The sequence below is a fragment of the Calypte anna genome, chromosome 5A, assembly GCF_003957555.1.
Source record: "Calypte anna isolate BGI_N300 chromosome 5A, bCalAnn1_v1.p, whole genome shotgun sequence".
Taxonomy (NCBI): Eukaryota; Metazoa; Chordata; class Aves; order Apodiformes; family Trochilidae; genus Calypte; species Calypte anna.
This window is the reverse complement of record NC_044251.1, coordinates 36,247,387-36,274,849: the sequence shown is the minus strand read 5'-3', so window position 1 is coordinate 36,274,849 and position 27,463 is coordinate 36,247,387. Positions and strand designations below refer to the sequence as shown.

Here is a 27,463-nt window from a genome sequence, read left to right as displayed (position 1 = left end):
ACTTCCTTAAAAATAAAAGCTAAGACATAGGTTGAGTCCAGATTCTCTTAAAAAATAATCACAAAAAACCCCAATAAATAAATAAATAAATCACTTAAGTCTGAAACAAAGATGCTGATGACAACTTTGATCTTAAAACCAGTAACTTGTTACAGCTCTAAGCAAGATGCATAATTACCCCATGGTCTACAACTATGGAGTGCCCTGAGGAATCATTTCTCTTAATAAAAAAAAATCACCCACTCCTGCTCCCACTGTAAATGCATTACTTCAGCTTTCCATCAACAGAAACAAGCAGCAGCAGATATTTTGAACACACACAGACACACACATGTACATCCCCTTTACCTTCCAAAGCCAGATCACCACCCCACATCCCCCTCCACACAGGAGGAAGACATGAAATGGATATTAGTAAGCAATGCAGATTCTGTTTACACAGCTCTGAACAGAGCCATTAGAGAAGTAGAAGGTATGCAGGTATTTCCAAAAGTGACAAGGCAGAACACAGGTAATTCCATGAGGTCTGGAAGTTTTATAATTTCCTGACACTCTCTATCCCCATCCCAAGTACTCTTCATTCTTCCTCCCATCTGAATCAACTATCAAAAAAATGACCTCAATTTGCCCACAGTTAATACTCCTTGTCAGATTTATGTGTAGAAAAATTAGTTAAGGAAGAAAACATTGCGGGGGAGGAAAGCTCACCAAAACCATCCTCCCTTTAAGACATAACCCCTTTTCCTGGAAGCATTATTTTACAATAGCATTTAAAAAGATTCTTTTTCCTTTTTCACTAAGGGCTTCATCTGCAATTCATTCCAGCTTTGAAGACAGACATGCAGCCCTCTTAGAGCTTGCAATCCAAAACAATTCTGTTTCCAAAATAGCAAGTTCCAGCCCTCAGAACTGATATTATAGTGTACTCTTACAGACTGTAATAAGATTGACACATTAAAAAAAAATCACAGAATAATTACAAAGTCACCCCAGAAGCAGCAAAGGAATTGATACTAAATATTCTTACCTTCTTTCACCTCCTGTGACCATAAGGCAAGATGAGGAAGATTCAAACACAGGTTTGCTGAAATACCAGCAACCTCCCTGTCCCCCAAATTCTCAGCCAGATGGCATTTCTAGTATGCCATCTTGGGGGGACATTGATGTATTTGTCTCCCCTTGAGCTAGGACTGAGGGTAGAAGCATCAAGAAAAATTGTAAGACAGTCTTTTTTAATGAAATTGATAGTTTAGGGTCTGTCCTTCCTTCCTTCCTACTTTGCACACTGTTGATGAAACTGAAGATATCTTTAGAAATAACAAGGAACCCATTTAAATAATCTCAGGCATTTCAGACCCAGCTGCTGTTTTTTCCTTTGTGGGAAACAGGAAAATGAGATATCTCAGCAGTTGTTTATGTCCAGCAGTTTTTGCACTGGAACTCAGATGCAGACAAAGCAGGAGAATCTGTCCTCACTCCTCACACAATCTACACACTTCACTTGCCCCAGGCCAGATGCTTTACAGTCTAAGAGAAACCAAGCAACATTCAATCTTCACTCCAAAAAGCACTTCCAGATCATAGGGTGTGTATTTCAAATAGTTTTAAGCAGCAAATGATGGAAATATGAAATGACCTTAAGAATCTTTTCAGTGTTTACTACGACTGGGCCCCGTGAGCACACTGAGTTAAAAATCACTTAAAGCCCCTGTGTAGCTAAAGCTGTGTACTATTGGTGACCACAGAGGCTGCATGCATTTAAGGTGTGTGTGGACACTCTGCAGGAGCATCTGGAGTGTCCAGAAAAATTTATCTGAGCTACTGTGTCCCTCTGCCCCCCTGCAAAGAGCACACAGTGCAAGATAACCCCAAAACCTTTGGAGACAAGGACCTGAGGGGCATCACAATGTCATCTCTTGCAGTCAGCTAGAGACATTCCACTGTGATACTCAATATTTTTTCCAGCAGGCAACTGGTTGTACAGATCCCCTCAGCCATTAGGACAACACATACATGTCCACTATAGAATTAGAGAGAACACAGAGCTGGTAGCACACAATTTTGTGAGCTGAAATCAGCTGAGCTCTAAGTGATGTTTTTTCTGGAGATTTAATCCACTGGAGTGGCATGTGGAATAATTGCCTATTTAGCAGAAGGACGTATTGACTCCAAAGGGCAGCATCATTTCTATAAGGGCATTTAGAAACATTTACAGAGGTTACAAGAAGCAAGTATCGGGTTTCTTTTAGAGGAAGGAACCCACCCTAGCATGAGAAGTCAGTACAGCCCTCCGAAAGCCAGACTGCTCATGATTTATATTCAAGAGAAGAGACTCTGGGTTCCAGGAGGTTAAAGAAAATTGCACTCATGGTCTCCAGTAGGCTGCAATACAGTGAAAAAGTAACAGCATTGGTTTAAGATTATTAACTCGGGTAGCAGAAATAATTTAACCACAGTAGACTGTGCACCTATGTGTGGTCATGTTTTTCACATTTCCATATACCCAGAGAATTTAGAACTGGAAGCTCAGAGCCCTGCAAAAAAACCAAACCAAAACAAAAAAACTATTGAACTTATCCAGCATTGCTTACTAGGTCCTAAAAACTGACTACTGGACTGTGAACTTAAACATCTTACAGGACTGCAGATTGAGGGAATGAGCTCTTCAGATTTAAGACCAGAGAAAACAAACTCCACTAACACCATTATCTCAGAAGGAAGCACAACCACATTTAAGCTAAGGATTACAGTAAGTAGTGCAGCGGGCTGATAATTTTATTAAATCCTGGTATAATGCTCTCATATTTAACCATCATTCATTAAGTTGAAATTAATTTCTACCTAAAGTGAACTCTTGTCCCAACACTCTCTCCTTTCTCCTGAAGTAAGATCTAAAAGGCAAGATTCAACTATAAAGCGCATTATTTAGATCTAGTCCATCAGAACAGCACTAGATCTGTACTAGACACCAAAACAGAACGGGTATCCATTATTTTCACACTAGAGACTTCTGGGAGCCTGCAAACATTTCAGGCCACCTAGCAAGATATACAACTGAAATACCATTATTAAGTAAATAGCCATTGTGCCCAGTTCCTTGGGTAACACTCACCACTCACAAATCCAAGACACTACAAGCAGGGTTCACATCTCCCATAAAGGAAAACAGTTCCATTGGCTCCAGAATTCAGAGGATGATACCACTATCCACAAGGATGCATGAACAAAATGTAGTCTTGCCAATTTTATTTACATACATTAAAAAAAAATAAATAAAATTCTTGTCTTTCTGCAGCTCTACCTACTGAACTCAATATATCTTGAGAGTGGCCATGCAAGAGACAGCAGATCAGGCACAATAACTGATTTAGATGTTATAGTCAAACAGAAACAGGTAAATAATTAAGCCATCTGACCTATCTAAACAAACTCAAAAGCCAGTTATTGCACATTACCTATACTGTCTTTTTAAAAGCTTTGTATGAAATTACAAATTTAATTTTTTAGTTTTTGAAAGGGGAAAAATAGGTAGAGAGAGCAGGCTGCCATGTTTTAGAGCCTGACTGGAAACATAATAAAATAGGTTTTCCTAGAAAAATGCAGCAGTCTGCAAAAAGCAACACAACGATGGACATTCTCAGGCACCATCCCATCAACATACACTACAACCTGCTTAGAATTGTCTTGGCAAGACATATTTTAAGAATTTTTTTACAATAGAAAATTGAGATGACCTTTTTCTCTGCTGGGCTTCAATTCAAGTGCAATCATTCTTCCTTTCATTTTAATAGAGGTGATTTAGCAAGCATAAATTCCACTGCCCCTCAACGTAAGACCCTCTGTCATCTTGCAAATCTATTAATATTTTGCTAAATTAAACTTCATGCAACTCACCACAACAATAAAGTGAATAATTTTCTCAGAAATGGATCATTAAAGAGAAGTCATTCCTGATACATAAAATGGCAGTTGGGCTTCAAGTTCTGTGAAAAACTTATTACTCATTAAACCCAGCAGTGCCAGATACTGCCAACAGAAGGCATATAAGTAAACAAGTTTATTATTACCTGAGAAGGACCAGATGAAATAAACAGGGGACAAATAGGGAAGCAAAATGCAAATAAAGCTATCTCTCCAGACCTCAGATGTTGTACTCATTCCTCCAAAATTAATACCCTGTCCTCAATGAGATCAATACCTCCTCTGGAGAAAACATTGCAGATTTAAAGCACATGGATGGGCAAGAGTACTTCAAAACACTTAAGTAAAGGGAGCCTTTGTGTTACTGAGGACGCTGACAACTTCTAGGTTATTCTAAACATTCAGAAATATATTCCAGGCCTTGAAGCAAATTACATACCTAGAGGCACCAAGGAAGCTGGATTTGTTCCACCAGAGGAACACAAGACTGCAGGAGGGTCTAACTGCAGTTCTCTACTGCCTGAAGAGGAGTTACAAAGACAAGGCCACCTTTCAAAAAAGGTGCAGAAACCAGCATAAGAGATTACAGTCACAAGTCAGTGCAAGAGAAATTCCAGTTGGACAGATGAAAAAATTCTCCACAGTGAGAGTGAAGTACAGAAACAGGAAATGCAGGAAAACTGTGAAATCTCCACCTTTGGAGACTCCAAAAAAACTTCTGCAAAAGACCCCTGACATCACTCGGAGAAGGATGCTGAGTTAATCACTCTCCAGATGTCCCTTCCCACCAGAATTTTTTTGTGACAATGTTCACCTGTTACTGGAGGCATTTATAGCAGAGGAAATCCCATTTTACCTGTACTGGAAAGAAAGAAGCTTATCAAAGGATCATTAATTACCCCAGACACTGTCCATCTTGTCAGGTTTGTGCAAGAATGTAAGAGCTGTGGGTCCTATCCAAAGGTAATCAGGATTTAACACTTCATGGAAACAGCTGTCATGCATATACTCAGTGAGATTCATTCACTACAAGTTATGCATAAAAGTAGAAAAGATTTTTAGATCTCAGTCCAAACTAGACTTAGGATGGATTGCAATTGCTTTTAGCCTTTCAGTTTGTACACCCCTAAAATGTTATCAGACCTCAGAATGGATATAAGCTTTCTATGATTTGCTTTTCTTAGGTATGTCTCATAGGCTTAGGGATTCTGAGACCAGAAATAGAAAGCTCAAGAATACAAATGCAAACTAAAAGACTTCAAGTCCTTTACTCTCTACTTCACTAATTCAAACTACAGTGTGGATACTCAATACATATTCAATCAAAATGAATATTTGATTTTCAGCATGAAAATTCTAGTATGTTCCACTGGAAAATAAACATCTGCTAAAAGCCACTACAAAAGTAGTAATTACAAGGATCTACCCACAGGTTTTGTAATTACACTTCAATACCCAGCAGTATTGTGTCAGAAGCCAGTGCATAGAATAAATCTCTTGTCCAATAAGAAGTTTACTATTTAAAAAAAAGCATCCCCCTGTGATGCAAGGGAGGGCAGGGAAGAGCAGTACAAGCTGGCCTAAACCTGGAATTCAGATTTTCAGGAAGCTGGGTTGTTCATCTGTATCCAGCATCTCTGAAGCCCACTTGGGGTCTCTCAGCACACAATAATTAGTTAAGCTAATTCTTAAGAAGTTAATTCTTGGTTTGATGATCAGAACATAGCTTTGTGCCCACAACAGGGAACACACAAGCTCCTTGGATCCAGAAGGTATGAATTCCTTCAACCACCATTACTCTCTCAATGACAGTGCCCTCGAATGAGGCAATAGGAGCTTTCTTCCACCCCATTACTTTCTCATCATTAGAAAAGCCTGTATGGAGGGACATCTTTAATTGTTATAACTCTGCTAAGAAACAGAGTGCTACATTCAATCATCCGGCATGGAAAAGAGCAAATATATATGGATAAATGTCCTCATTTCTCCCAGCAGGACTTCTACACAGCTTGGAGGGCCATTCAATAACTCTCCTAGTTACTGGCATGGTGTAAACATGTGCATGCTGGCACAAGGGCTAAGATTATTTGACTCAAGTCATGTTCTTTCTGTTTTTTCTTTTAACAATTCAGCATCTCCTGTATTAAAATTAAATACATCTGGGGACCGAAAATACCACTGCATTAATTCCCTGTTCCTACAGCAGTTCCTCCACACTTCTGTGAGGATTTACAGCAGCCACACAAAGAGCAGTGCCAGAAGCAGTACACTCATGCCAGACAGAAATTTAAAAGAGGAAAGGAAAGGGGAAAAAAGTCACTATGTGATTAGAAACAAGTAAACCAGGCAATAGGGATAGAGCATGAATTTAAACTTCCTATTCTCTCAGGGAGTCAGACTGTTTTGCCTCCTGAGGAAAGCAAAGATGAGAGACAGAGATTTTCCTGGGCAGCAGCTGTCCATCACCAGGCATAAAACCTGTGATGAGATTAGGAGTCCTTTGGCCGATGGATTCTAGAGTAAGGCCATAACTACCCCTAAAATTTAGACCCCCTGGCCATCTATAGGCAACAAGATTAGATAGGTGGGTAGACAAACAGGACATCTCTCCACATGACATGAACTAATTTATTTCTGCAGCACATGCTATAACACCCGAGAATCTGACTTGCCATAGCTCCAAACCATGGGGTGGGAGTTTCTGTTTGGCATCTATGTCCCTGAACTCAGGATTTAATTCCTCCTGGCTAAGCAGACATGATGCATTGGCTGTTCCCATGCCTCAGGCTCCTCAAGTGGCATCTGTCTTTAAGAATCTGAGAAGGAAAGGTGATAACCATGTCTGCCTTTTGCATAAGAGCAAAAGCACATTCTTGCAAATGTGCTATCAGGGAATTGTTTTTTTCTGAACTAGGTGACCTGAAGAGTGGAGAAGAAGTAGCAGACTTTTCCATCCCTTACTGCACTCTCTTGTCCTGCAAAAACAACCATCTATTTACATCTATTTACATACAGACTCTTCACTATGCAAATTATTTATGCTGTAGGGTTAATTTATGTAGCTAAAGAGTCTATTTTACTAGTGGTCTTACTAAGAATCAAGCCTAAAGCTTCTTCAATTGACAGCACTTGTCAGCATTGTTTTCAAAACAGCCTATTGTGTCTGTCCAAAAAGAACAGAATAATAGAACCATTCTTTTTGGAAAAGATCTTTAAGTCCAACTGTTAACCTAACTCTGCCAAGTCTGGTGATTTAACTACTTCCCTGAGCAGCCTGTTTCTGTGTTTGGTAGCCCGTTCAGTAAAGAAGTTTCTTCTAATATCCAATCTAAACCTCCTCTGGCATAGCCTGTGGCTATTTCCTTTCATCCTACCACTTGTTCCTTGGGAGAAAAGACTGACCCCCACCTCATTACAGGATCCTTTCAGGTAGTTGTAGAGAGTGATAAGGTCTCCCCCCAGCCTCTTTTTCTCCAGACTGAACAACCCCAGTTCCCTCAGACACTCCTTGTAAAACTTGTTCTCCAGATCCTTCACCAGCCTCATTGCCACACGTTCCATCAGTGTCACTCAGGCAGCCACCAATGTTGCAGAGTTGAACTGAGCTTGCGGGGACATGGAGGGACACACTGAATTTCTATGACTGTGACAGCAAGGAGTTTGCATCTTGCTCTGCTCACATCCAAGCAACACACTTCATAAATACGTGGCTGCCCGACCTATTATATGTGGTTGCCTTACCTTCCACTGTACACAGTAAACCTTTGTCTTTTTAGTCATAAAACTTGAATAAGTTACCTGTTCTGTAACTGTATAGAAATGGAATCTATGTATGAATATATTTGAAATGCAGTACAGTTTTAGGTGGTTTTCTGGTTTTACCTATGTTTCCTTTCTGGAATTTATATAAAATATTTTTTCAATTGTTTTCATTTTGTTATGAATCTTCGTAGTAACAGAAAATTCAAGACTCACTATTTTTGCCCCTACAATTTCATTCTGACTTTTTTAAAAGAAGTTTTTGTCTCATAGTTACCTGATAGACACTTCTACTGACTTAAAAGACTTACAACTGCCTGACAAACTAGTAATTATGCTGTAACTTTTCCCTTATCACTAACTCACCAAAATAACACAGAAACCAAGGTATCGCTTATTCTTGTTTTTCAAGCTTTCTGCATGAAATCCCCCAATCAGATCTGTTTAACATAATACACAGGTAGCAAAAGTTTGTATTTATGTTTTAGTTCCTTAAACAAAGAAGGCTGTTCTATATTTGTCTCATTATTTACCTGGATATGAAAGCCTGACTTTTAGAGTGAGTAAACTCTGTCTCAACTGAATTAGTAAAAATTTAGTTATTGAATCACACAGATAGACATTTGCCTAATATATTAATTAAGGCAAAATTTGAATCTCCTTCTAATCTTATTAAAATGAAATCTGAGAAATTATTCTGGAGTTTCTATTGTCTGAGTTTCATATTTCCTGTCTCTGGAGGAATGGACCAGCAGACTTTTCTATCTAAATATTTCTTGCTGCTAGCATAAACATGTTGCAGATTACTGAAAAAGAGCAAAATAACATAGTGGATTTAAAATCTATTCAGCCCCCTGGATCACCATCACTTTTGACTGCGAATTCTTTGCACTTTTACCTTTAAGTCAATATTAAAAAATCAGAACTAAAACTAAGAGAATTTGAAGACATAATATACTAAAATTGCTTTATATTTGTTTTTAATTAATATATTTTAAATCATTCTTTATCAGAATATCATCATAGGCATTCACAGTGGCTGATTTATGAAAAGAATTCTGCAAATGCAACATTTTAAGAACGTATCTAAAACTATGAGTATTTTCTTCCTGTGATATTTAAGGTTCTCAGGTTACAAAAATAATTCAGCACGCTATGGAATATTTTTGCGATTCCCCTTTCTCCAACACTACGTAAAGCTCCATTAACCAATTCTCATCATTTACAGCAGAAAAAAGAAGCATCAGATTTATTCCATCCCTTCAGGTCTAAGATTTTTATTGTTATATCTCCTTTGAAAGTCTGAGAAAGCTGACGTGCACACACACACACACACACAGTTACCAGTCTGAGGATGGAGGCACCACATCTGTCTTCCTCTAACGCTGTGTTACAGTCACTGTGTCTGCAAAATGTAAGTCACATCTTATTGAAAAAAGATTTAGGGAAGTTAAGAGAAGGAAGCAAAGAGGAGGATAACAACAGAGGAATGATTCTATGTTCAAACTTCGTTCAAAAAGAGGAATTTTGGTGAAGTTCTGCAATAGCAAATAGAAGTTCTAAAGATTTAAATTAGAAATACAAGATGTATTTCCTGCTTCAGTAAAAGCATCACACTTTGATCTTAGATTTCTTCCCCTCTTGGGGGACAAGGAATGAGCAAGGAATTTCAAGGATACAGATGAGGAAACATATTCCTGGTAATACTCAGCACATCAGAATCATATGCTAAATGACTTTAAGTTCAAAAGCAGTTTCTCATGAAAGTAATAACCCTATCAAAACTTTTTCTGCACATAAATGGTAATTGTGTATCATTCTTCATATGACAAGGCTGAACCCTTTCCCAAAAAGAAATAGCACATTTAGCAGCTGTTCCAAGGTCTAAGTAGCATAATTTGCTACTTATCCCATTCTGTCTCCAGACTGAAATTTATTTTCTCTAATAAAACATCACTTAGAAAAGCGCCAAGATAAAAACCAGATCATTCTTGCCATTGCTAGCCAAAAGTCTTTCCTAGTGTTCAGGCAAAGGTTCTGAAAGGTTTTATGAAGATTTACATATGTGCTGTTCAATCTTCAGTTATTGTTTAATATACCTTATAGCATTCCAAAAACAAACTAAAGAAACAGGCATGTATATTCTTGTGGAACTGGAAAGATCCTTTTCAAAACTGAAGAGCTCATCAAAAGAATGTAAACCTGTATCACTGACCAATATAAAGTGAAACTACCCAGGCAAGCACAGTAACTGTAATAACAAAACCTGAGACTTTTATCAGTATTTGAAAAATCTGAAAAGTCTTGTCATTGAGGAAACTTCCAGTGACTCAGATTTGCTTTGGATCAGGTCCTAAAAAATACTGTGATTCTAAGAACTGGCTTTTTCTTTTTATTAATGTTTATTTGTGCAGTTTCTCAAAAATCTTTTTAAAAATCAAAATCCCTAATGTATGTTCAAAAATACTGCTGCTTTTAGTGCAGCAATTCTATTCTAATTAGATTCTTAAGGCAAAGTACTAAAATATAGCAAACTTCCACCATTTTCTCTGAATTTTCAAAGACTTTTAAAAACACAAACCTGTTGAAAGATCATTTCATCTGCATAAACTGCTAGGCTTTAAGAAAAATGTGCACTGGAACCAAAACAGAATCTCTCAATAATTCAGCTATTTAATTCCACTTATAGAGGTTACTGTTCATAAATCCAGAGGTTATCAATCGCAGAGCCTTGGCAACATTTAAAATAATAAGTATTTAACTCAATATAGCACATACCTGATTGACAATGAATAGGGTTTCTGCTCGTTATAAATGTTCTGACAGCATTACATGTCAGCAATATTTCCAGCAGCAATTCTGGATTTTTTTTTCCTTCTTTCCTTTATCTCTGATTCTAAAGCAGCTGTGCCCACCACCACTTAGTCATCAGACCTCACATATGAATCTTTTCAGAGCAATGTGATGCCTGCTCATCAGTCCAAGATTACACAGATACTATCAGTGTTTCCTTTCCCTGTTAAGGCAAGACCTAAACAGAAGTTCCTCCTCCTCCTTTCTGACATAACAAGCCTCTGAATTTGTCGTTCGCTGCAGTTAAAGCTCTTACATGATTGAATCATTTTATAAGTCAAGCATTCTCATATTTATCACAGAAATATGAATGATTTACTGGCCAGCAATTCTGGAAGAAAATACTGAGATTTTAAAAAGCTAAACTTTTTATATGTTTGTGACAGGAATATCTGAAACATAACTAGCATTTGCCCTGAATCAGCAATGTACTCATCTTAGACATCTTGGGCAGCATAATTCATAAACTACTTTGTCATTGTTTTAAATAACAAATGCATAAGCATAGATGAGAAGGGGTACATTTTTTTTTTAGGTAACTACATTCTATTTCAAACAAAGCAAATTGCCAGGAAGTCATTTAAGGCAATATCTTTATTTTCCCAAGTTAATATTTATAAAATGAATTAAAAATTGAGGACATGTATCAATTATATACTGCGGTTGTTTTCAAAATGCTTGATTAGTTGAACTGCATTAATTTAACTTACTTTAGGGAAGTTCACATGCTTGTAAATTTGCTTGGATAAAACCTCATGTTATTAATTCCTGCATTTTAGACCCCAAAATACCTTAAAAGTCTACACAACCTTCTGAAATCTCTTGTCTGAATTGGGAGATTTGACCTGTTAGCCCATGCAGCTGGCATAGTCCTGCCTCCTTTGCTATCAACAGCCCTGCAAGCACAGCCAGGCTCACACCAAGATGGTATTGCTACCAACTCAGTCAGTCATCCCCATGATTATTTTATGCTAATGTAATTTTTCTCAGTATCAAACAGGCTTTTCTACCCTGTTTCTATGTTCTTTCCCTTGAGCATCCCCATCTCCTGGTTACCACTTTGCATGTCCAAACACAACTGCTTTTAATCCGGAACTCCTTTTGTTTTAGCAGACACTTTGGCAAGCTACAGGGGATGGAAATCCCTATTTCCAGCACTTTTTAATTATTTCTTACAGGGAAATGGACCTGTGTCTGTCCAATCTTATTTATACCTGTGGTAACCCTTAAACACTCTTTAGAGCCAAGGCCATGTTCCTTGCCATCCTCAAGACTAATGGGAACATAAAGATTTATTGCTAAATACTTCAGAAGTGCACCTTGATTGTTTGCACATTTAAAGGCTGCTTCCCCCTAGCATAGCCCCTAAACTCTCTGTACCAGCCCCTGTTTCTGCAAGTCCCTTTATTCTAAATACCTGACCCTTGCCAAAGTCCTCACTCCATTTTTAGCAGCTGTCCTGCCCCATTCTCAAAACAGCAAAGACTCTACTGCTAAAGGTCAGAGAGGGTGCTGCCCATAGCCATCAGCAGAACTTAGACTTTTTAGGACACTAGTGGGGACAATATATGTCCTTATATATGTCTTCTCCCAGTGAAAAATCCAAGTGAAGGCAACTAGTTAAAGAGGCATCTGCTTTCTTTGGGGTAATTCTACCAGAAACTGCCACACTGTGTCATAAGTCACATTACAGCTCACCAGGTTTCTGCAGAAAATTGTTCTGTATTTTCCTGCCTTCAATAACTTCTAGGTGTGTTGACACAGGCATCTCTAAGAGCTGATGTACATATTCTGCCTTGCAGACAGCCCTAACTGGAAATAATACACATGCACCTCAGCAGAAGTGTCCACAAAATGCAGATCAGGGAGAGAAAAAGGGAACAAGAACTATGGATATCAAATAAGCACTAGAAACAGCACTAAGTAGTTACCTGTGAATTGCATCTTTCCTCTCCATTCAGATCTTTCAGTTAGAAGCCACAGCTATTTTGGGTAATATAACAAAGAAACTTCAATCAGGGCAAATTAAGATTGTATTGAAGATTTTAAATGCTAGATAATTAGATGGAATAAAGATTAACTAGATAAACTACCAGAGACATGTCAGTAGAAGACAGAAAAATAAGTTCTCTTTCTTTTGTACAGATGCTGTAAATCAATGTTTCCTGAAACAGTATAAGTTGAGAAGGCCTTTAATTCACATATTTTCTTTATAAGGTTTTTTTGGGGGGTAAGCATCAAGACAGGCATTTCTATACATAGAAAGGGATGATTAGCCTCTAACCTACAGCACCTTGTAAGAGGAGCAGCACCTGTGGAGCAGTCATGTGGAGCAGCCACCAGGAGCCTTGAGACAACACACAAGACAGAAATAATCCAAATAAGATGTAGCTCAGGATGATGCACTCCCCCGTGTGTACACATGTATGAAGGAGAATATATTAGTACCAGAAGATTCAAAAAGCAGTTCCTTTAGGCAAAGGTGTTGTAGTGAATAAAATGGGTATTTTTACCTACTTGATAACCCAGGCCCATCACTGATGAATGGATAAATTTTGTCTTGTTCCAGACATTAAGAGTTATTTATGTCACTGTCACCTAAAATGATTCAAAGCTGAACATCTCATGGGACCACAGGATTCACCATGTCAATTTTATGGTGTTTATTATCTGTATATTCCCCAAGTAAAGCACCAAGTTTTCTTCTCAGCAGTCCTGCTATATTTATCACCCCAGGTCTCACAGTCACTGTTGGCCTTTCTAGCAAATTCACACTACCTTAGCAATTCAAAGAATGATTTGACTTGAAGATTCACCTCACAAAGCATCTTTTTTACCACCTTCCAGAAGGTCTGAAAGTATTATAATGAAAGGATCACACTGAAGGAGGAGTGAAGAAAAAGAGCCAGAAGAGACCTGCTGAGGGAACCTTTTTAGACAATGTTCATCAGTGGTTGCATATTCCTGCATGCCTATTAATGAATTGCTGTGGCAATCTCCTTAAGAAAAAAGGTACACATATCCATCAAGTAGGTAAACTGTAAGGAAAAGGAGGATGCAATATTAAATTTGCCAAAATAAACACCAAAATTATGCCTAAAACAATTTTTAGGAAACAACCCATCCCTGTATTATTCTCTTCACATGTAAATCTCCAGTGAGTGAATACCTTCCCTTAGATACCACAGCATCCACCTCAGTACCATACACTTCATTCCCTTACTATTGCCAAAAGAAATGAAAAATTAGTATCACAAGGGAAGGGTTATTTCCACTCCATACAGAAAAACATACAGAAATGACCAGGCTTAAATACAGCCACCTGGCTCACAGCACCTCCAAATCTGATGAAGTTTTCAGCCACCATACTAATGTCTCTCCTTAAGGCTCCTAGTTTTGAGCTGAGCAGGGGCATGTCTGGGTGCTGTGATACATTTGGATTGCAACCAGTGCTAGCTGCAGGTTCTGAAGGCCCACTGGATATGGCAGAAATTAAGTCCTTTCCATAGCATGAGCTTTTTCTTGCCACTGCAACCACCATGGGCAGGTCACAAGAGGAGGGTTTTGTTTCTTGCTGTCTTGGACACGAATGTCCATTTCCCTCTCCTCCTCCTCCTCCCCTACCTCATGCTTTCCAGAGGCAAGCCTGCTACTTTTTTCTCAAAAGGAATTCCTCCCTTTTCATTGCAGAACTAAAGGCAATGGATTCTTTTCCTATCTACCCTATAGTTACACTAGGAGGGTCTTAGCGACTCCTTTTCATTTTATCTAGTTACATTTAGCCTACTAGACAAGTTCAGGGGAAAAAAAACCCTAACATATAATCATCCCTTGGAGAAGGCTGCTTTCTGTGAAGCCACTAAGAATCAGCAGTTAAGTACCTAACATCTACCATGATATAAAATGTGAATTATGCAATTACAGAAGATACCAACTGATATTTATGACATTACTGATGTTATACGCTTTTTTATTAGATATACCCAGCCTAAGCCTGCAAAAGATTGGTGCTTCCTTTTATGAGAAAGTAGTCAATGAGGGGGGGAAGAATAGCTGGGCAAGATAGAGGTCTACTAGCTCAAAGCAGTCACTAATGGTATGGGGATGAAGTATAATTGGTCACACCCACTGCTCTTCAGTAGTTTTTCAACAGACATCAAGAACAGCTGTCCTTACTTCAGAGTCTCTCTTACAATACAACTAATATACTCAAGCAAACAGAAATACATTTTCTTTCCTCAGCAGACAGCCTGAATCTAACTAGCAAAGCAAAGGTCAAGATACAGAAGACAGCATCAGCGGAAGAACAAGAGTTAGAGAGTTATAAAGCTGCCTGAAGTGGCTGAAAGATTTCCAAAGTATTTACAACAACTGAAGAAACTGAGCTTTATTCTTTGATCAATGTAGACACTTAAAAACAACTTGCCCTTTAGGGAGTCTGTTTAAAAAGAAATCAAGCTACTGTAAACAACACAGTGGTAAAAACTCCTGTTTCTCTTTTCAAAGTCACCACAAAGTAGATGGAAATAAATGGTGACTCTTCCCGTGTATTTTTTAATGCAGTTTTCTGAATCAGACCTCATTTTGAAACCACTTTAGTTCAACTTCCCCTTCAAAAATTATCAGTCTTCAATGGCAGAAGTTACTGGCTGAGGTCAGATTGGGTCATCTCCTCTTGTTTGAAAGCTCACAGCCATCACCAGCAGCACTGGCTCACAGCCTTCTTAGGATGATGTGGTCCCTCCCTGTCCCTTGTGCTGGTCCTGGAGTTCACTTGGCCCAGGAGAATTCACTTCAGCTTGGAAATATGGCTAAGAACTATCCCAGCAAAAGGAGAGATAGGGAGAGAGGGAGTTTCTTTTATTTATTTACTTACTTATTTTCATCTTACTGTTGGGCCAGTAAGATGATTCCAGGCATCCCTCTTTCCCATCATTCCAAACTAAATAGGTTTGCTCTTCATCCAGAATCACTAGGAATTCAGGCAAAATCTTAAATTCAAACAGGCTTTAAATGTAATAGAAGTTTAGAGAAACTCTGCTGCCAATGTATTAGCACAGAACATGTTCTTTTCATGCCTTACCTTGCTAAAGTGAATGTAATGAGAAAAGAAAGCTGTCGAAAACATAAAACTTCAAGGAAAATGAAAAGGTTTAATCTCAAAGAAGTCTGGCTATACAGTTGAAGGGATCTACATGGAAAATCAGCTGGGTGACTGGCTACAGTTTCACACCTTCTTTGCTGATCTCTGCCCTGACTGTTCCTGGATTCTGAAAGATGGAAGGACTGGACTTAGATTCCCTGCTAGAGGGGGGATAGTAATGGAGAGAGTAGCAATAGATAAGCAACTGTACCACCCTGCTTTTAAAAAAAATCACCTAGTGCTACTCAAGAGATTAGCAGAATAAAATCCAGTCTTCACAGTTACTTAGCTGTTTTATCCTTTTTTCCAGAAGTAAGCTTTTCTTATGCTTTAGCATTTTAACCCAATAAAGTATAAAGCCAGACAGACAAGGCAACTGCATCTTTCAGCATTTCTCTCATATTCATTCCTGTAATACAGTTCAGGGAGAGGACTAAATCACTCAGTAGAAGACTAGGAAGATAAATACAGAAGATACACAACTAAGTGAAGGCTGTCCTGGTGAACTCAGTTCCTAAGACTTCCAAACTGCCACACACCTACTGTTTTTTATCTAAGTGCTCATCTCACAATTTTGTTTTGTTTATGGTCAACCTCTGTTCTAAACCTATGTTTTTATACTAAGTGAGGTCTGCAGTCATTTCTCTATGACTGTTTACTTGCAGAATACATATAAAACCTTGTTTCTTCAATCAGGACAGTAATCAGTAAGGAGCTCTTTCTCCTATTACTGAAAGATTCTTCAAGAAGTTTTTGGTTTTCTCTCAAGCTTGCACTAGAAGCACTTCTCTTTTTAGTTGCCTCTTTCCTTGCTCACTTTTAAACACACACACCCACAAGCAGATCAAAACTTCCAAGCTTGTACTTGCATTCAGAGGGGTCTCAAAAATAGGTTTCCATATTCCGATTATCGTTAAACAAAGGGCCATATCATTGTTCTCACTTTCAGCCAGAATGGAAATCAACGAGCACACACATCAGCTTCAAGGAGATTTCTACCCAGTCTAGAGGGCTGTGAAAAGCAAGAAGCAACAATGGTTAGTTTTCAAAGGGCAGCTTCCATCTAAAAGTCCAATAATGCAGAGTGCACTTCAAAGTATCAGGGCCTGAAGACATAAACTCAGCACCCAATATCGAGAGAAACTTGACATTTCAACCTTAATCTTGGTCTGTCAGTTTCTTCATCAACAAAAAAAGGACAGAGATCTGAGAGATCCTCATATGAAACCAGGACGCAGGAAGAAAGCTACGAAGGGACATTCTCAAAATCCACAGGATTGTGAAAACTGAGACCAGGAGAGACAGCAGTCATTTACTTCTGCTACATTAGCTCCAAATGTAATAAAGAATGTGTCAGAGACTAGCAATAGAGGCTCTAGTTGAGTGCAAACAGCATTCTTGCTCATCTCTTAAAGTTATTTTACCTTGACTAGCCAAAAAGTTTATCAACATCAGAGATATTTCACCAATTAATGTCTTATTTTGTCAGCCTCTGCCTGGGCAGCATTATGTTGAGATGAAGTAATAGTGATAGCAGGAATTCAGGAGGACTAGAACAGGCCTCTCAATAGAGGCTCATGCCTGAACAAATTCAACACATAAAATAATGACTCTATTCAATTATTCCATGCAGATGAAACCATTGTAATATGCAAATTAAAGGCATCTGGTTAGTTAATCTCAGAGATTCAGAGAAAAAAGTCAGAAGTATGTATAGATGGAGACAGTCAAAAGAAACAAGATAGAAAGACGCACGTTCAAAAGTTGGACGGGATAATCTTACAGGTCTTTTCCAACCTGAACAATTCTATGATTCTATGATCCAGTTGAGGGCTAGCAGGGAAATTGCCAAGAAGACAATACCACAGTCCAGTGCTTGAAGAAGAAAAGACTTTTCCTACGACTACTTTGAAAGAGATGAGCCTGTCTTTGGTAGCCAGCTCTCAAGGCTGATGACTATTGTAGAAGTACTGGGAAGAACTGAGTGAACACCACTGGTTAATCTGCTCTCTTCCAAATGTTAAACCAGATTATTTTTTAGTGTGTTCAGCACTGAAAGAAAAGCCTGTAATTCTGAAGCAGACAGATTTCTATACAATGTATTTGTGACTTTCAAATTATTTTTGCCAATGTCTTTTGCAGTCTGGGAAAAAAAAGAAGGCAGCACAATGAAGGATGCTTTTGTGTAATTTACATAGTTAGTTTCTGGTTGTTATTTAAACTATTTCTTGTATAAGCATTGTACATTCTGCGTCACTGATCAGAAAATTGAATTCAGCATCTAATTTGTTAAATGGTTTCCCCTGACAGGAGAATGTTCTCACAGTAATAGTGATATTTTATCCTGTCAAAAAATGATTAGGCTAAGACATCTTAGTAAATACCATAAACTACCCAATAACATCAAAAATTGAAGATGTACAAAGGCTATTCAATTACTCAGGAAACTTCTAAATTTTCAGGTAACAGAATCATTTTCTGCTTGAATGAGTAATCAAGGAAATATAATTTTCTTTTATATGGATCACAGTATAAGGCACAGCCTAAGGACAGGAGCATAAAATGGTCTATTACATTTTCTTTATTAGTGTTAGAAAATGATTTTGAAAACTATTTTGGTGATTTTTTTTTTTTTTTCTGGGAAAGAAACCTTGTTTCTAGCTATTTTTATGCCCTGTCTCCAAATTCCTAGCTGTGTGAAACTGTCACTGGTAGAATGGCATGGTCTCAGAGAAGTCCTGTCCTTGCTGAAGTCAGTGGGAGTCTTGCCATTAAATTTACCTGGACTAGGATCTCTACTTCCATACAGGATTAAACTGAAGGAAAATTACCATTCAAAATCCAGAATGATGCTGAGGCTTCTTTGGCCTGCTTTTATTTGCATTCTGTGCCAAAAAGAGCCAAAGAGGAGCAAGCACAAACAGCATAATCAGGTTTCCAGCATCTAAATATTCTCAAGTCAGCAGGCTGAGCTCAGGGAAGCAAGTGAGGTTTCGGATCATCATAAGAGGTTCTGATACGAAGGCAAAGTTTGTAGAATGCTTCTGTGCCCCAGGGAAACTAAAACCCCCGCTGGGATGCCAGAGCAGTGCCAACCATCTCCTTCCCTTCACTGCACCCACTTGCCAAGCTCTACTTGTGTCACAAAGTGAATACCTCAAGTGAGAACTCTTTTGCTGACCTCCATTCTCATTAGTGAAAGAGCCTTGTTTAAGCATGTCTTCCAGAGCTGGGATATACTGCAAACATAAATCATGAGAAACATACCAGAGCTTGAAGATGATCCAAAGGCAGAAAAAATGTTTTTCTCCAGAAGTCAGAATTCATAACTTGAGGGAAACAGACTGCTTTGCCATGATGCAGCTTGCAGTAAGACTGGACTTGCCTACTATTTCCTGAGTTGCCTTTTGAGGAAGAAAAAGTACATGTATTATAACTACATGTCATAGACCTAATTATCTCCTGACTCTGGCTTGAGCTCATTTTGATTGTGACTTTTTAGTTCCTTAATTTCCCACCATGTGAAAAGTGGATTAGGCTACAAGGACAATTAATACAGGCTTAATTGGAAAAGCACACTGAATACTTTCCATACTCTAGAATATGAGATGTTTAATCTAGACAGAAGTTTAAATGACTTCGTAAACTGTGAGTGTTTGCTTTCCATCTGTAAGTGATACTAAATTAATCCACAGTTTGTAACTCATAGGTTTCTCTTATTAAAAGACCAAGACATATTCCTTAATATAAATTAATTTCCAGTAGACCAGATAATAACTGTCAATAATAAGTCAGAACTTGCCCAAAGTCTAACACTTCTTGAGTTTTCTTTCTTCTTCAAGTAATAAATTTGAAGTTCTTCAGCACCTTAATAGAGAAACTGGATGTTTTTCATCCAACAGTTCATGTTCCCAGAAGTATCTTGAAGAGCAGTGAGGCAGACATAAGAAAGATACTGAAAATTTCATTTCTTACAATAAGAAATAAAATATTGCTCCTGGACACTTGCAACTCACAATCATTATTATCCCACTTCACTGGAAATTGTACTCAACTATAAGGCTGCTGAAAGCACAAATCAAAATACATATGTATACACATATGTATCTATATACACACATGTATATTTTATTTGCTTCTACAATACAAGTCTAAGTATAGTGTAAGAATAAAACAAAAGACATCCACTCAGATGTTTCTCAGAGCTTTTGAATCAGCAGCTGGTGACTTGTTATCACCTCTTTTACATCCTGTTCAAATACAACGTAATTGAAGTCCTGAAAATAATAAATCATGAAACAATAAAATAGTCATTATAAAAATAATAAAAAGTCATCTCACAGATAAATAGCTGAGAGGAGGAGGGCTTTTTTCTGAATACTGATTGTTGGGTTTTTTTAACATCCAGCCTCCCAAAGGAAGGCTGGCACTGCAAGAACTCAATTAGAGAACCAAATGCAATAAGCAATTAAGTAAAAGCAGCATACTTGAAAACAAATCCCTGAATCTATGTCTAGATGAGATTAGTGTTGCAATTCTAGTACTGCTATCAGGCAAACAACCATCCCTCTCACATCTGGTACTTTAAATGGCTTAAGGAACATAAATATTCTTACTTTGTAATATTCTTGAATGAGATATTTTAAATTTGTCACACATGGAAAGATTGAAAATACTATAGAATTCACTACATTAAGCTGGGCTAATGGTCTGCCAGGAACTGCTAGAAGTCCAGTGGCTATCCATTCATTAAATTAAATTAAAAGCACGAGGAAAATACAGGTGGCTCTTTACCAGTTATATGATGGATGAAAAGCCTACCAAGCCTACGTTCTCTTATGAAATTTCACATCCAATTGCTTGTACTAGCCTGGATCAAAATAAACTAATCACAAAAACAGACAAGAACTAACGAGGAGTTCCTATACTATGATTTCTATCAACCACCATTGCAGATATGAAAGGCACATATTCCTAAGACCTCAAAAAAATAATTATTTGGATCAAATACTTGAGCCAGAGATCACAGAACCGAAAGTAGCATGGAGTGTACCTAAAATATGTCTCTAAGATGCATTGCAGGAGCATTTGCCAGTTTTCTGCAAGACAGCTGTCAGCAAATGATAGTGTCAGAAAGTTAACTGTAATGTAATTAGAATTCAGAGTGTCTGATGTTAGTTCCTCTGTTTGGGGCTGACACATATTCTTTGTCATCTTTAAACAATGAGAACATATGGGATGGAATTAACCACTTCAAAACATTTTTCTAGCTTGGCAGCTGTTCTTCAGGAATACAGTCTTTTAATTCCTCTGTAAGATATTCAGATTCACCAGCACTAGGAATGAACCTTACCGATTCCCTGGCATTTTTAAAGCTGGTAGACTTTGAGAAGACATTGATGCAGACCATAATATCACTGCTGGTGGTACCTGCAATTTGAGGTACCTCTCCAAAATTAGACCTGAGCCATCAGACAGAAAGAAAATTTAGCAATAAAAGGTAGCACAATTGCTTTATTTCCTGGGTTCTGAGTTCCCTTTTCTGTGTTTTGTACCCTAGAACACTTTCTCTGACCAGGTCCATAATTATACCTGTTTCTTTTATTATAACTTTTGTGTAGGTTTACTTTCTTGACACTGCTCACAAGGTATTTTTAACTCTCCTATATGTAGTGGATGACTGTTAGAAAGATGTCACAAAAATAGTTTTTGGTACAGAAAAATCATTAAGACTGAACTGGGACAGAACAGCAAGAATGAGAGAGTTGTCTAAGATAAACATAATTTAAAGAGAACTTTTAAGAATCCTGCTCGTAAGATGTATCTATTTCTTGAACCTACCTACTTCAGTCCTCATCTCTCTACATTCCACAAGGAAAGAACCCATTTTCTCTTTAAGACATCTACAATATTTTGAACAACTGCAGTGTTGATACAAATAAATAGAAAAGCAATGGGAAGAGACCTATTCTGTGTAAGGGAAATAAGAACAAATCCAGACATGGAATTCAGTGTCATATTTTGATCACTTGAAACTTTTGCCCACATCAACCCAATTCTGATTTTACTGAAATGTGTTGTTTACAACATGTTTACATTCATGTTGCTCTGATACTCAAAAACTCCAAACAGTTTGGAAGTCCTAATTCATTCTTTAAGTAACTTCAATAGTTACTCTACCTATGTAATGTTTACATCTGATTCAACCAATGCATTTATATGAAAACATATTATCTTCATACAATTCTGTGAAGCCAGGAAGCTCTAGTGAACTAGTGAATGTAATTACTTTCACAGCAATGTGCTAATAACAGTAGTGGTATGAAAGCAATGAAACTCTTACTAGAATTATTTTTAGAATAAAAGATTGTGTTTCGTTTTAATTAAACCTCTAAAATTGTTTAAAACACTGGATAAAACAACTCCTAATTGCCTTTTAAAGGAAAAATACAGTTATCATGACTCCTCTTTCAAACAGTACTTTTCTTCTTACAATGTATTGTATCCCACTTTGTGACAAAAATCATTCTTTCCTGTTGCTGAAGAAGTCTCTTAAGAACTCCTTAAGCTACCATCATATGAACAGAGAGTCAACTCATATTAGCTGAAGCACCCAATACCTTTTTAGTAAGCTTTTGAAGAATCTCTTAAAAGACTTTAATGATTGGCTTTAATAGCAATACAGAAAAAATGTACCTGGCTCTTTTTTTCCTCATCTTGCTATTTCTTCAAGTGTTCTTTTGGCTGAGAGCAGCTCATTAGTGACTGCTTCCAGTAGGGTGTCTTCATCTTTCTCTATTTCATAGTCTGTGGAGATTTGTTCTGTTTTCAAACTGACCACCTTTCCAGATACTTCTTTTCCTTTAGTCTCCTAAAATCCTTCCAAAATATTTAGGGTTCTGTTGTGATTTTTTTTTCTGCAAAATACATTTCATAGAGACAGCATATAAATCAGAAAGGGCATCCAGACATCCAAATTGTGAACAGTTCCCCAAACCAGTGGCTTTGTCAGAGACATCTTTGGTGTAATTAATACAACAAGCAGTTCAAAGAGGAGAGAACACAATAGGGCAAATCTTCAAATGATTGTCTAAATTTTGAGAAATTTTGTATGTGCTAAAAGAAAGACATGTAGCTATGGCATGATCTATGGTCAAATGGAGATATTTTGTTCCAGCTGATCCAGATTTGTGTTAAAATGTTGTATCTGCAGTGGCTGATAGCTGCAGCACACTGCTGCATCTTAAGTAATGTTATGCTCAGTCATCAGACTTGAAAAAGTCTGCCTAAAACTGTCTGCCTTGGTGCTGCTGTGTTAGCTATCTGAAGCAATGTCCTCTAGCTGGAGAGTAAAATAGGATTGCTATACTTAATGTTCAGATCATAAATTGAGCCTTTAAATGTTGACCTGGCACCTCCCTTCCACTGAGCTGTTCCTGAAGTTTCTCCACACGGTTCTGCATTTTGAGGTTCTCAGAAACTTGTTGCCCTTCCTCTTTACCAGGCTGCAGAGATATCCTCTTGGACTGGTTTATCTGCTGTTCTGCACATCTATTGCTTCCCTTTTGAAAAGCTTACCCATACTGTAAGAATTAATTTTCTATGACATGTTCCATGAAAAACTTGACATGAAAGACTAACATTGAACATCACTTCCCTAAAACAAAGACATGATGAGCAGATTTGAATAAAAGGGCAGGATGACAAAGCTTCTTCTCAACATACATATATTATTATTCCAAAGTGCTTTCATGAAGTTATAGATTTACTGTTTTAGTAACAGCTGATAGCTTGTAAGGTGTATGGGAAGCAAATTAGACTTGTTTCTAAGCACTGAAAATGTCCTAGTGCTCCAGCAATCTCAGAGAGAAAAGCAGTCTTTTCCTCTTGTAAAACAGTATCAAGACCAAACTTTCCTCCATGATGAAGGTAGCCAGGAAGAAGAATCATGAATAATAATGACAAAAAAAAAAAAAAAAAAAAAAAAAAAAAAAAAAAAAAGGGCAAAAATCTAGCAAAAAGAAAGTGTAAAAGAATTTCCAGTTAATTTGCCCACTGGGCTTTTCTTTTGCCTTGTCAAAATCTGCCACTTTTCCCTATTAGTGTTGAGTGTTTTAAAACTCTTTTGAAATTTCAGAATTGCCAGTGCCTTAAGAGGTGATGCCCTCCTGCTTTATACCTAGTGCAACACTACCTCATTAAGGCTAAATACAGTGTTGATAAGTCAGTGGGCTGTCAGAGCTGCTACTGCCAGAATTAGACAGTGGCTTTAACAAGGTCCACTTTTTTTTTTCCTTTTTAATCTTGTTCTCATTGTATACAAACTTTCCTCCTCAGGCTTTCGTTTCTGAGTGTCTCAAATTTTTGAAGTACATCTCAGGCTTTACAAGTTGTCTTCAGAGCCTTGTGGTAGGAAGATCACTGCTATTCTAAAGAGCAGATTAGTGATGAATTTTTGTAGAATAACTGAATCATTTAGGTCATCTGGTCCAACTCTGTATTTACATTTGATTGCTCAGGGAAGTCAAATTCTGAATATCTCCAAGGTCTGATGTTCCAGAACCCCCTAATCCCACCCCCCACACCCCTAGGCTGCTTGTACCAGTGCTGGTTCAGCCTCATGCTGAAGATTTTTTCTCCTTTTCTCTCTTTGATGCAATTTGTTACTGTTGCTTCTGGTTCTTTCATTGTTCACATGACTGGAGAATCTGGCTGTTTTCTAAGGGGGTGTTTACAGTGGTATTTGAATTAGGTTAATTAGATCATCCCTTTCTCTTCTTCAGGCTAAGAAAAAACCCTTCTCAGTCAGCTTTGCTTTGTGCATCATTACCTCTGTCCTTTTAATTATTTGGCAGACAATTGCTGGGCTCCATGTGGGGTGGCTGAGACAATCAGTCAGTGCTCTCTGGTACTGGACACACTGGTTTCTCATTCAGAGAGAGAGGAGGGCAGCAGAAACAGTCATGGAAGCTTTTTGCTACCACAGATAATACTTCAACAGTGTTATGCAGAGGATGCTCAGCAGAAGAGTATGCCCACGAGTGCCTGCATCCTGTTTTTTGCTTACAAAACCAGACTGCTCAGTGACCAGAGGACTGCAACACTTTCCAGTTTACTTAACTTTCCCCACTTGAGACCATATTTCATCAGGCAATTTGGTAGTGGTTGCTTCCAGACTCTCAAGTAACAGCAAAGAGAGAACGCTGTCCTGCGAAAGCATTGGATAAAAGAGCTGTGTTCTGCCTTTATTAATCTTCATTTGCAGTGAGGGGAACTGAATATCCAGAGCACTCCTGTATTGCTCCAGATGGCAAAGAGTTCAGGAACAATGGACTGCAGTAGCCAGAGAAATCAATTACCCTTTTTGCTACTTATTCTGCCTACTGTCCAAACAGTCATCACTGTATCATCAGAAAGTATTCCTTCCTGGAGAGATAGTCAAGATAGCTTTAACTTAGTGCAAGCTCCAGGAGCATCTGACTGTGACAGCTTGGTGTTTCACACAGCCTTCATTTCTCCACCAGAAACTCTTACCTCTCTGACACCACGGCTGCTTGGCTTCCTGTAGGTCTGTAGGAGGCTGCCATCTGCAATGCAGGCAAACACTGGGAAAAACAAAACCATTCAAAATGTTTCAGCCCAGGTGTCCAATATTAAACATTATTGCCAGTGTCTTCCTGGTTACCAGTAAAAGAGTTCTGGAAATGGCATAATTATTTTTAATTAAGTGACAGCAGATGCTATGTTAATCTGTGGAGTGCATTTTATTTTAAAATTTCACAGAAAACTGGCCATGAGTTTGGTTTTAATTTGAAATTTTTGAGAACAAGAGTAAACACAACAGATTAAATGGCAAAAATATTTCTAAATGTCTTGTTAGCTCTAAGTTTCATCAAAATTATATTACATAATTACTCATCATTACTTCTTTTATAATGCAATGGGGAAGAAGAAGAAAGAAACCTCCAAAAACCATTGAGAAAAATGTTATTTCAGTACTTTCAGGAACAATGTGATTCAGGGATCTTTTCATCATCTGAAAGAAATAAAATAAAATCAATGGCATTTCACCAACTGTGTACTTTTTCTAATTACAAAGAAAATATATTAAAAAAATAATAAATAGTAATTTAAAGTGATTCCATTACTTGCTTATATCTGTCCCTTCCCTTATGTAAGGTATATACTATTTGAGAGCAAACAGCATCTGTACTTATCCTATGACCACATTCCACAAACTTTTTTTATTCCAAAACCTAAAGGGAATAAAGTTTTGGGGGGTTGTTTTGGTTTGGTTTTGGGGTTTTTTTGTTGTATTTTGTTTTGGGTTTTTTAGTTGTTTTGGTTTTGTTTGGTTGTTGGGTTTTTTTTGAGAACACTACAGGGAAGAAACAGAAAGGGAGAGGTTGATGGTGAGAAGGGAGGGAAAAGAAATTTCTTGACTTCTAGGAAGAAGCAAGAAGTCAGAATCATTTGCTGTGAAAGAGCAAAATGGGTCAATTCCATGAAGGAATATGTATTACCACCTGAGTTTGTGGTGTATCTTGCTGCCACACCAGCTGTAATGATTCCCATTCTTTCTCAGGAAGCAGGCATGTGTGGGATAAGGCTGGAAAAAGGAGTAAGCATCCTTCCAGACAGAAAACCTGTACTGCCCTGAGAACTAGGCAAGAATAAGGGCTAAGGAAATTTTCAGCCTTCCCCCTGCCAAAAAGTGGGGGCTTAGGTCCATGGGACAGCAGGCTTGATGTGACATGGTCCTACCAAAACACAGCGTGGATATCAGGGGCAGGCAGCAGAATGGACAAGGCTGGCTTAAACTATTTGGCTCTGTAAACCCATAGCCAGGTTTTGGTTCAGTTTTGGAAAAGAGTAGAAATGTATCCTGTAGTTCTCTAGTTTGACCTCCTGCTGCAGATCCAAAGAATACTTGCACTTACTGCTTTGTGTGCTGGGCGTTTATACCAGTGAAAACCATTTAAAAAAAAAAAAAAAAAAAAGACCACTTCCCATAATGCTGCAAAGTTACACAGAAATATTTGTTAGAGACTATAAATGCCTGGAAATTTTGTATTAAGACTGCTATAAAATTGCATTCTATTTCTAAAATACAGATAGTGAAAATATATGTCCAAATAACACTGATTTGTTGCAATAATTTTAGCAAGAGCATTCAGGGACAATTTATCCATCTTACCTTTTCTTCATAATCAATGAAGTTTCACTATAGATGAATTTAGCCCATTGTTACTCTGAGCTATTCCAAAAACTATTAGGGCAGAAATTTAGAGACTAAGCATTTTCCAACACAATCAGATATCATGCAGGATATATTGCTTTCAGGTTTAACAGAAAGGCTGAAAAGCAGCAGAGGTGTCTGCCACATCTATGCAAAGTCATTATGTTCAATCTGAATCTCACATGTGGAGAAAAAAGACATAACAGAACTGCTGTAGCAGGTATAAGGGAAGCCTGAAAAGGAAGAAAGTTTGACTGAAATAATCATAGAATCATAGAATCATAGAATCCTAGGGGTTGGAAGGGACCTCGAAAGATCATCTAGTCCAACCCCCCCTGCCAGAGCAGGGCCACCTAGAGTACATCGCGCAGGAACGTGTCCAAGCGGGTTTTGAATGTCTCCAGTGAAGGAGACTCCACAACCTCCCTGGGCAGCCTGTTCCAGGGCTCTGTCACCCTTACAGTAAAAAAATTTTTTCGAATATTCAACTTGAACCTCCTATGCTCCAATTTACACCCATTACCCCTTGTCCTATCACTGGTAATCAC

General features: G+C 38.0%; 1 protein-coding gene across 4 annotated transcripts in view; it reads right to left on the bottom strand.

Moving 5' to 3' along the window:
* Positions 1-27,463, bottom strand: part of ESR2 (estrogen receptor 2) — an 80,093-nt gene that overhangs the window by 31,132 nt on the left and 21,498 nt on the right. For 2 of the 4 annotated variants that reach the window (XM_030452299.1, XM_030452298.1), the window contains exons 3-4: positions 25,676-25,712; positions 25,211-25,281 (exon numbers count right to left, since the gene is read on the bottom strand). In XM_030452299.1, the coding sequence (XP_030308159.1) occupies positions 25,211-25,281; positions 25,676-25,712 (108 nt within the window). Of the gene's footprint in view, positions 1-16,619; positions 16,689-22,372; positions 22,586-25,210; positions 25,282-25,675; positions 25,713-27,463 lie in introns of those variants that run through there. The other 2 variants (XM_030452300.1, XM_030452302.1) reach the window with 2 other exon arrangements.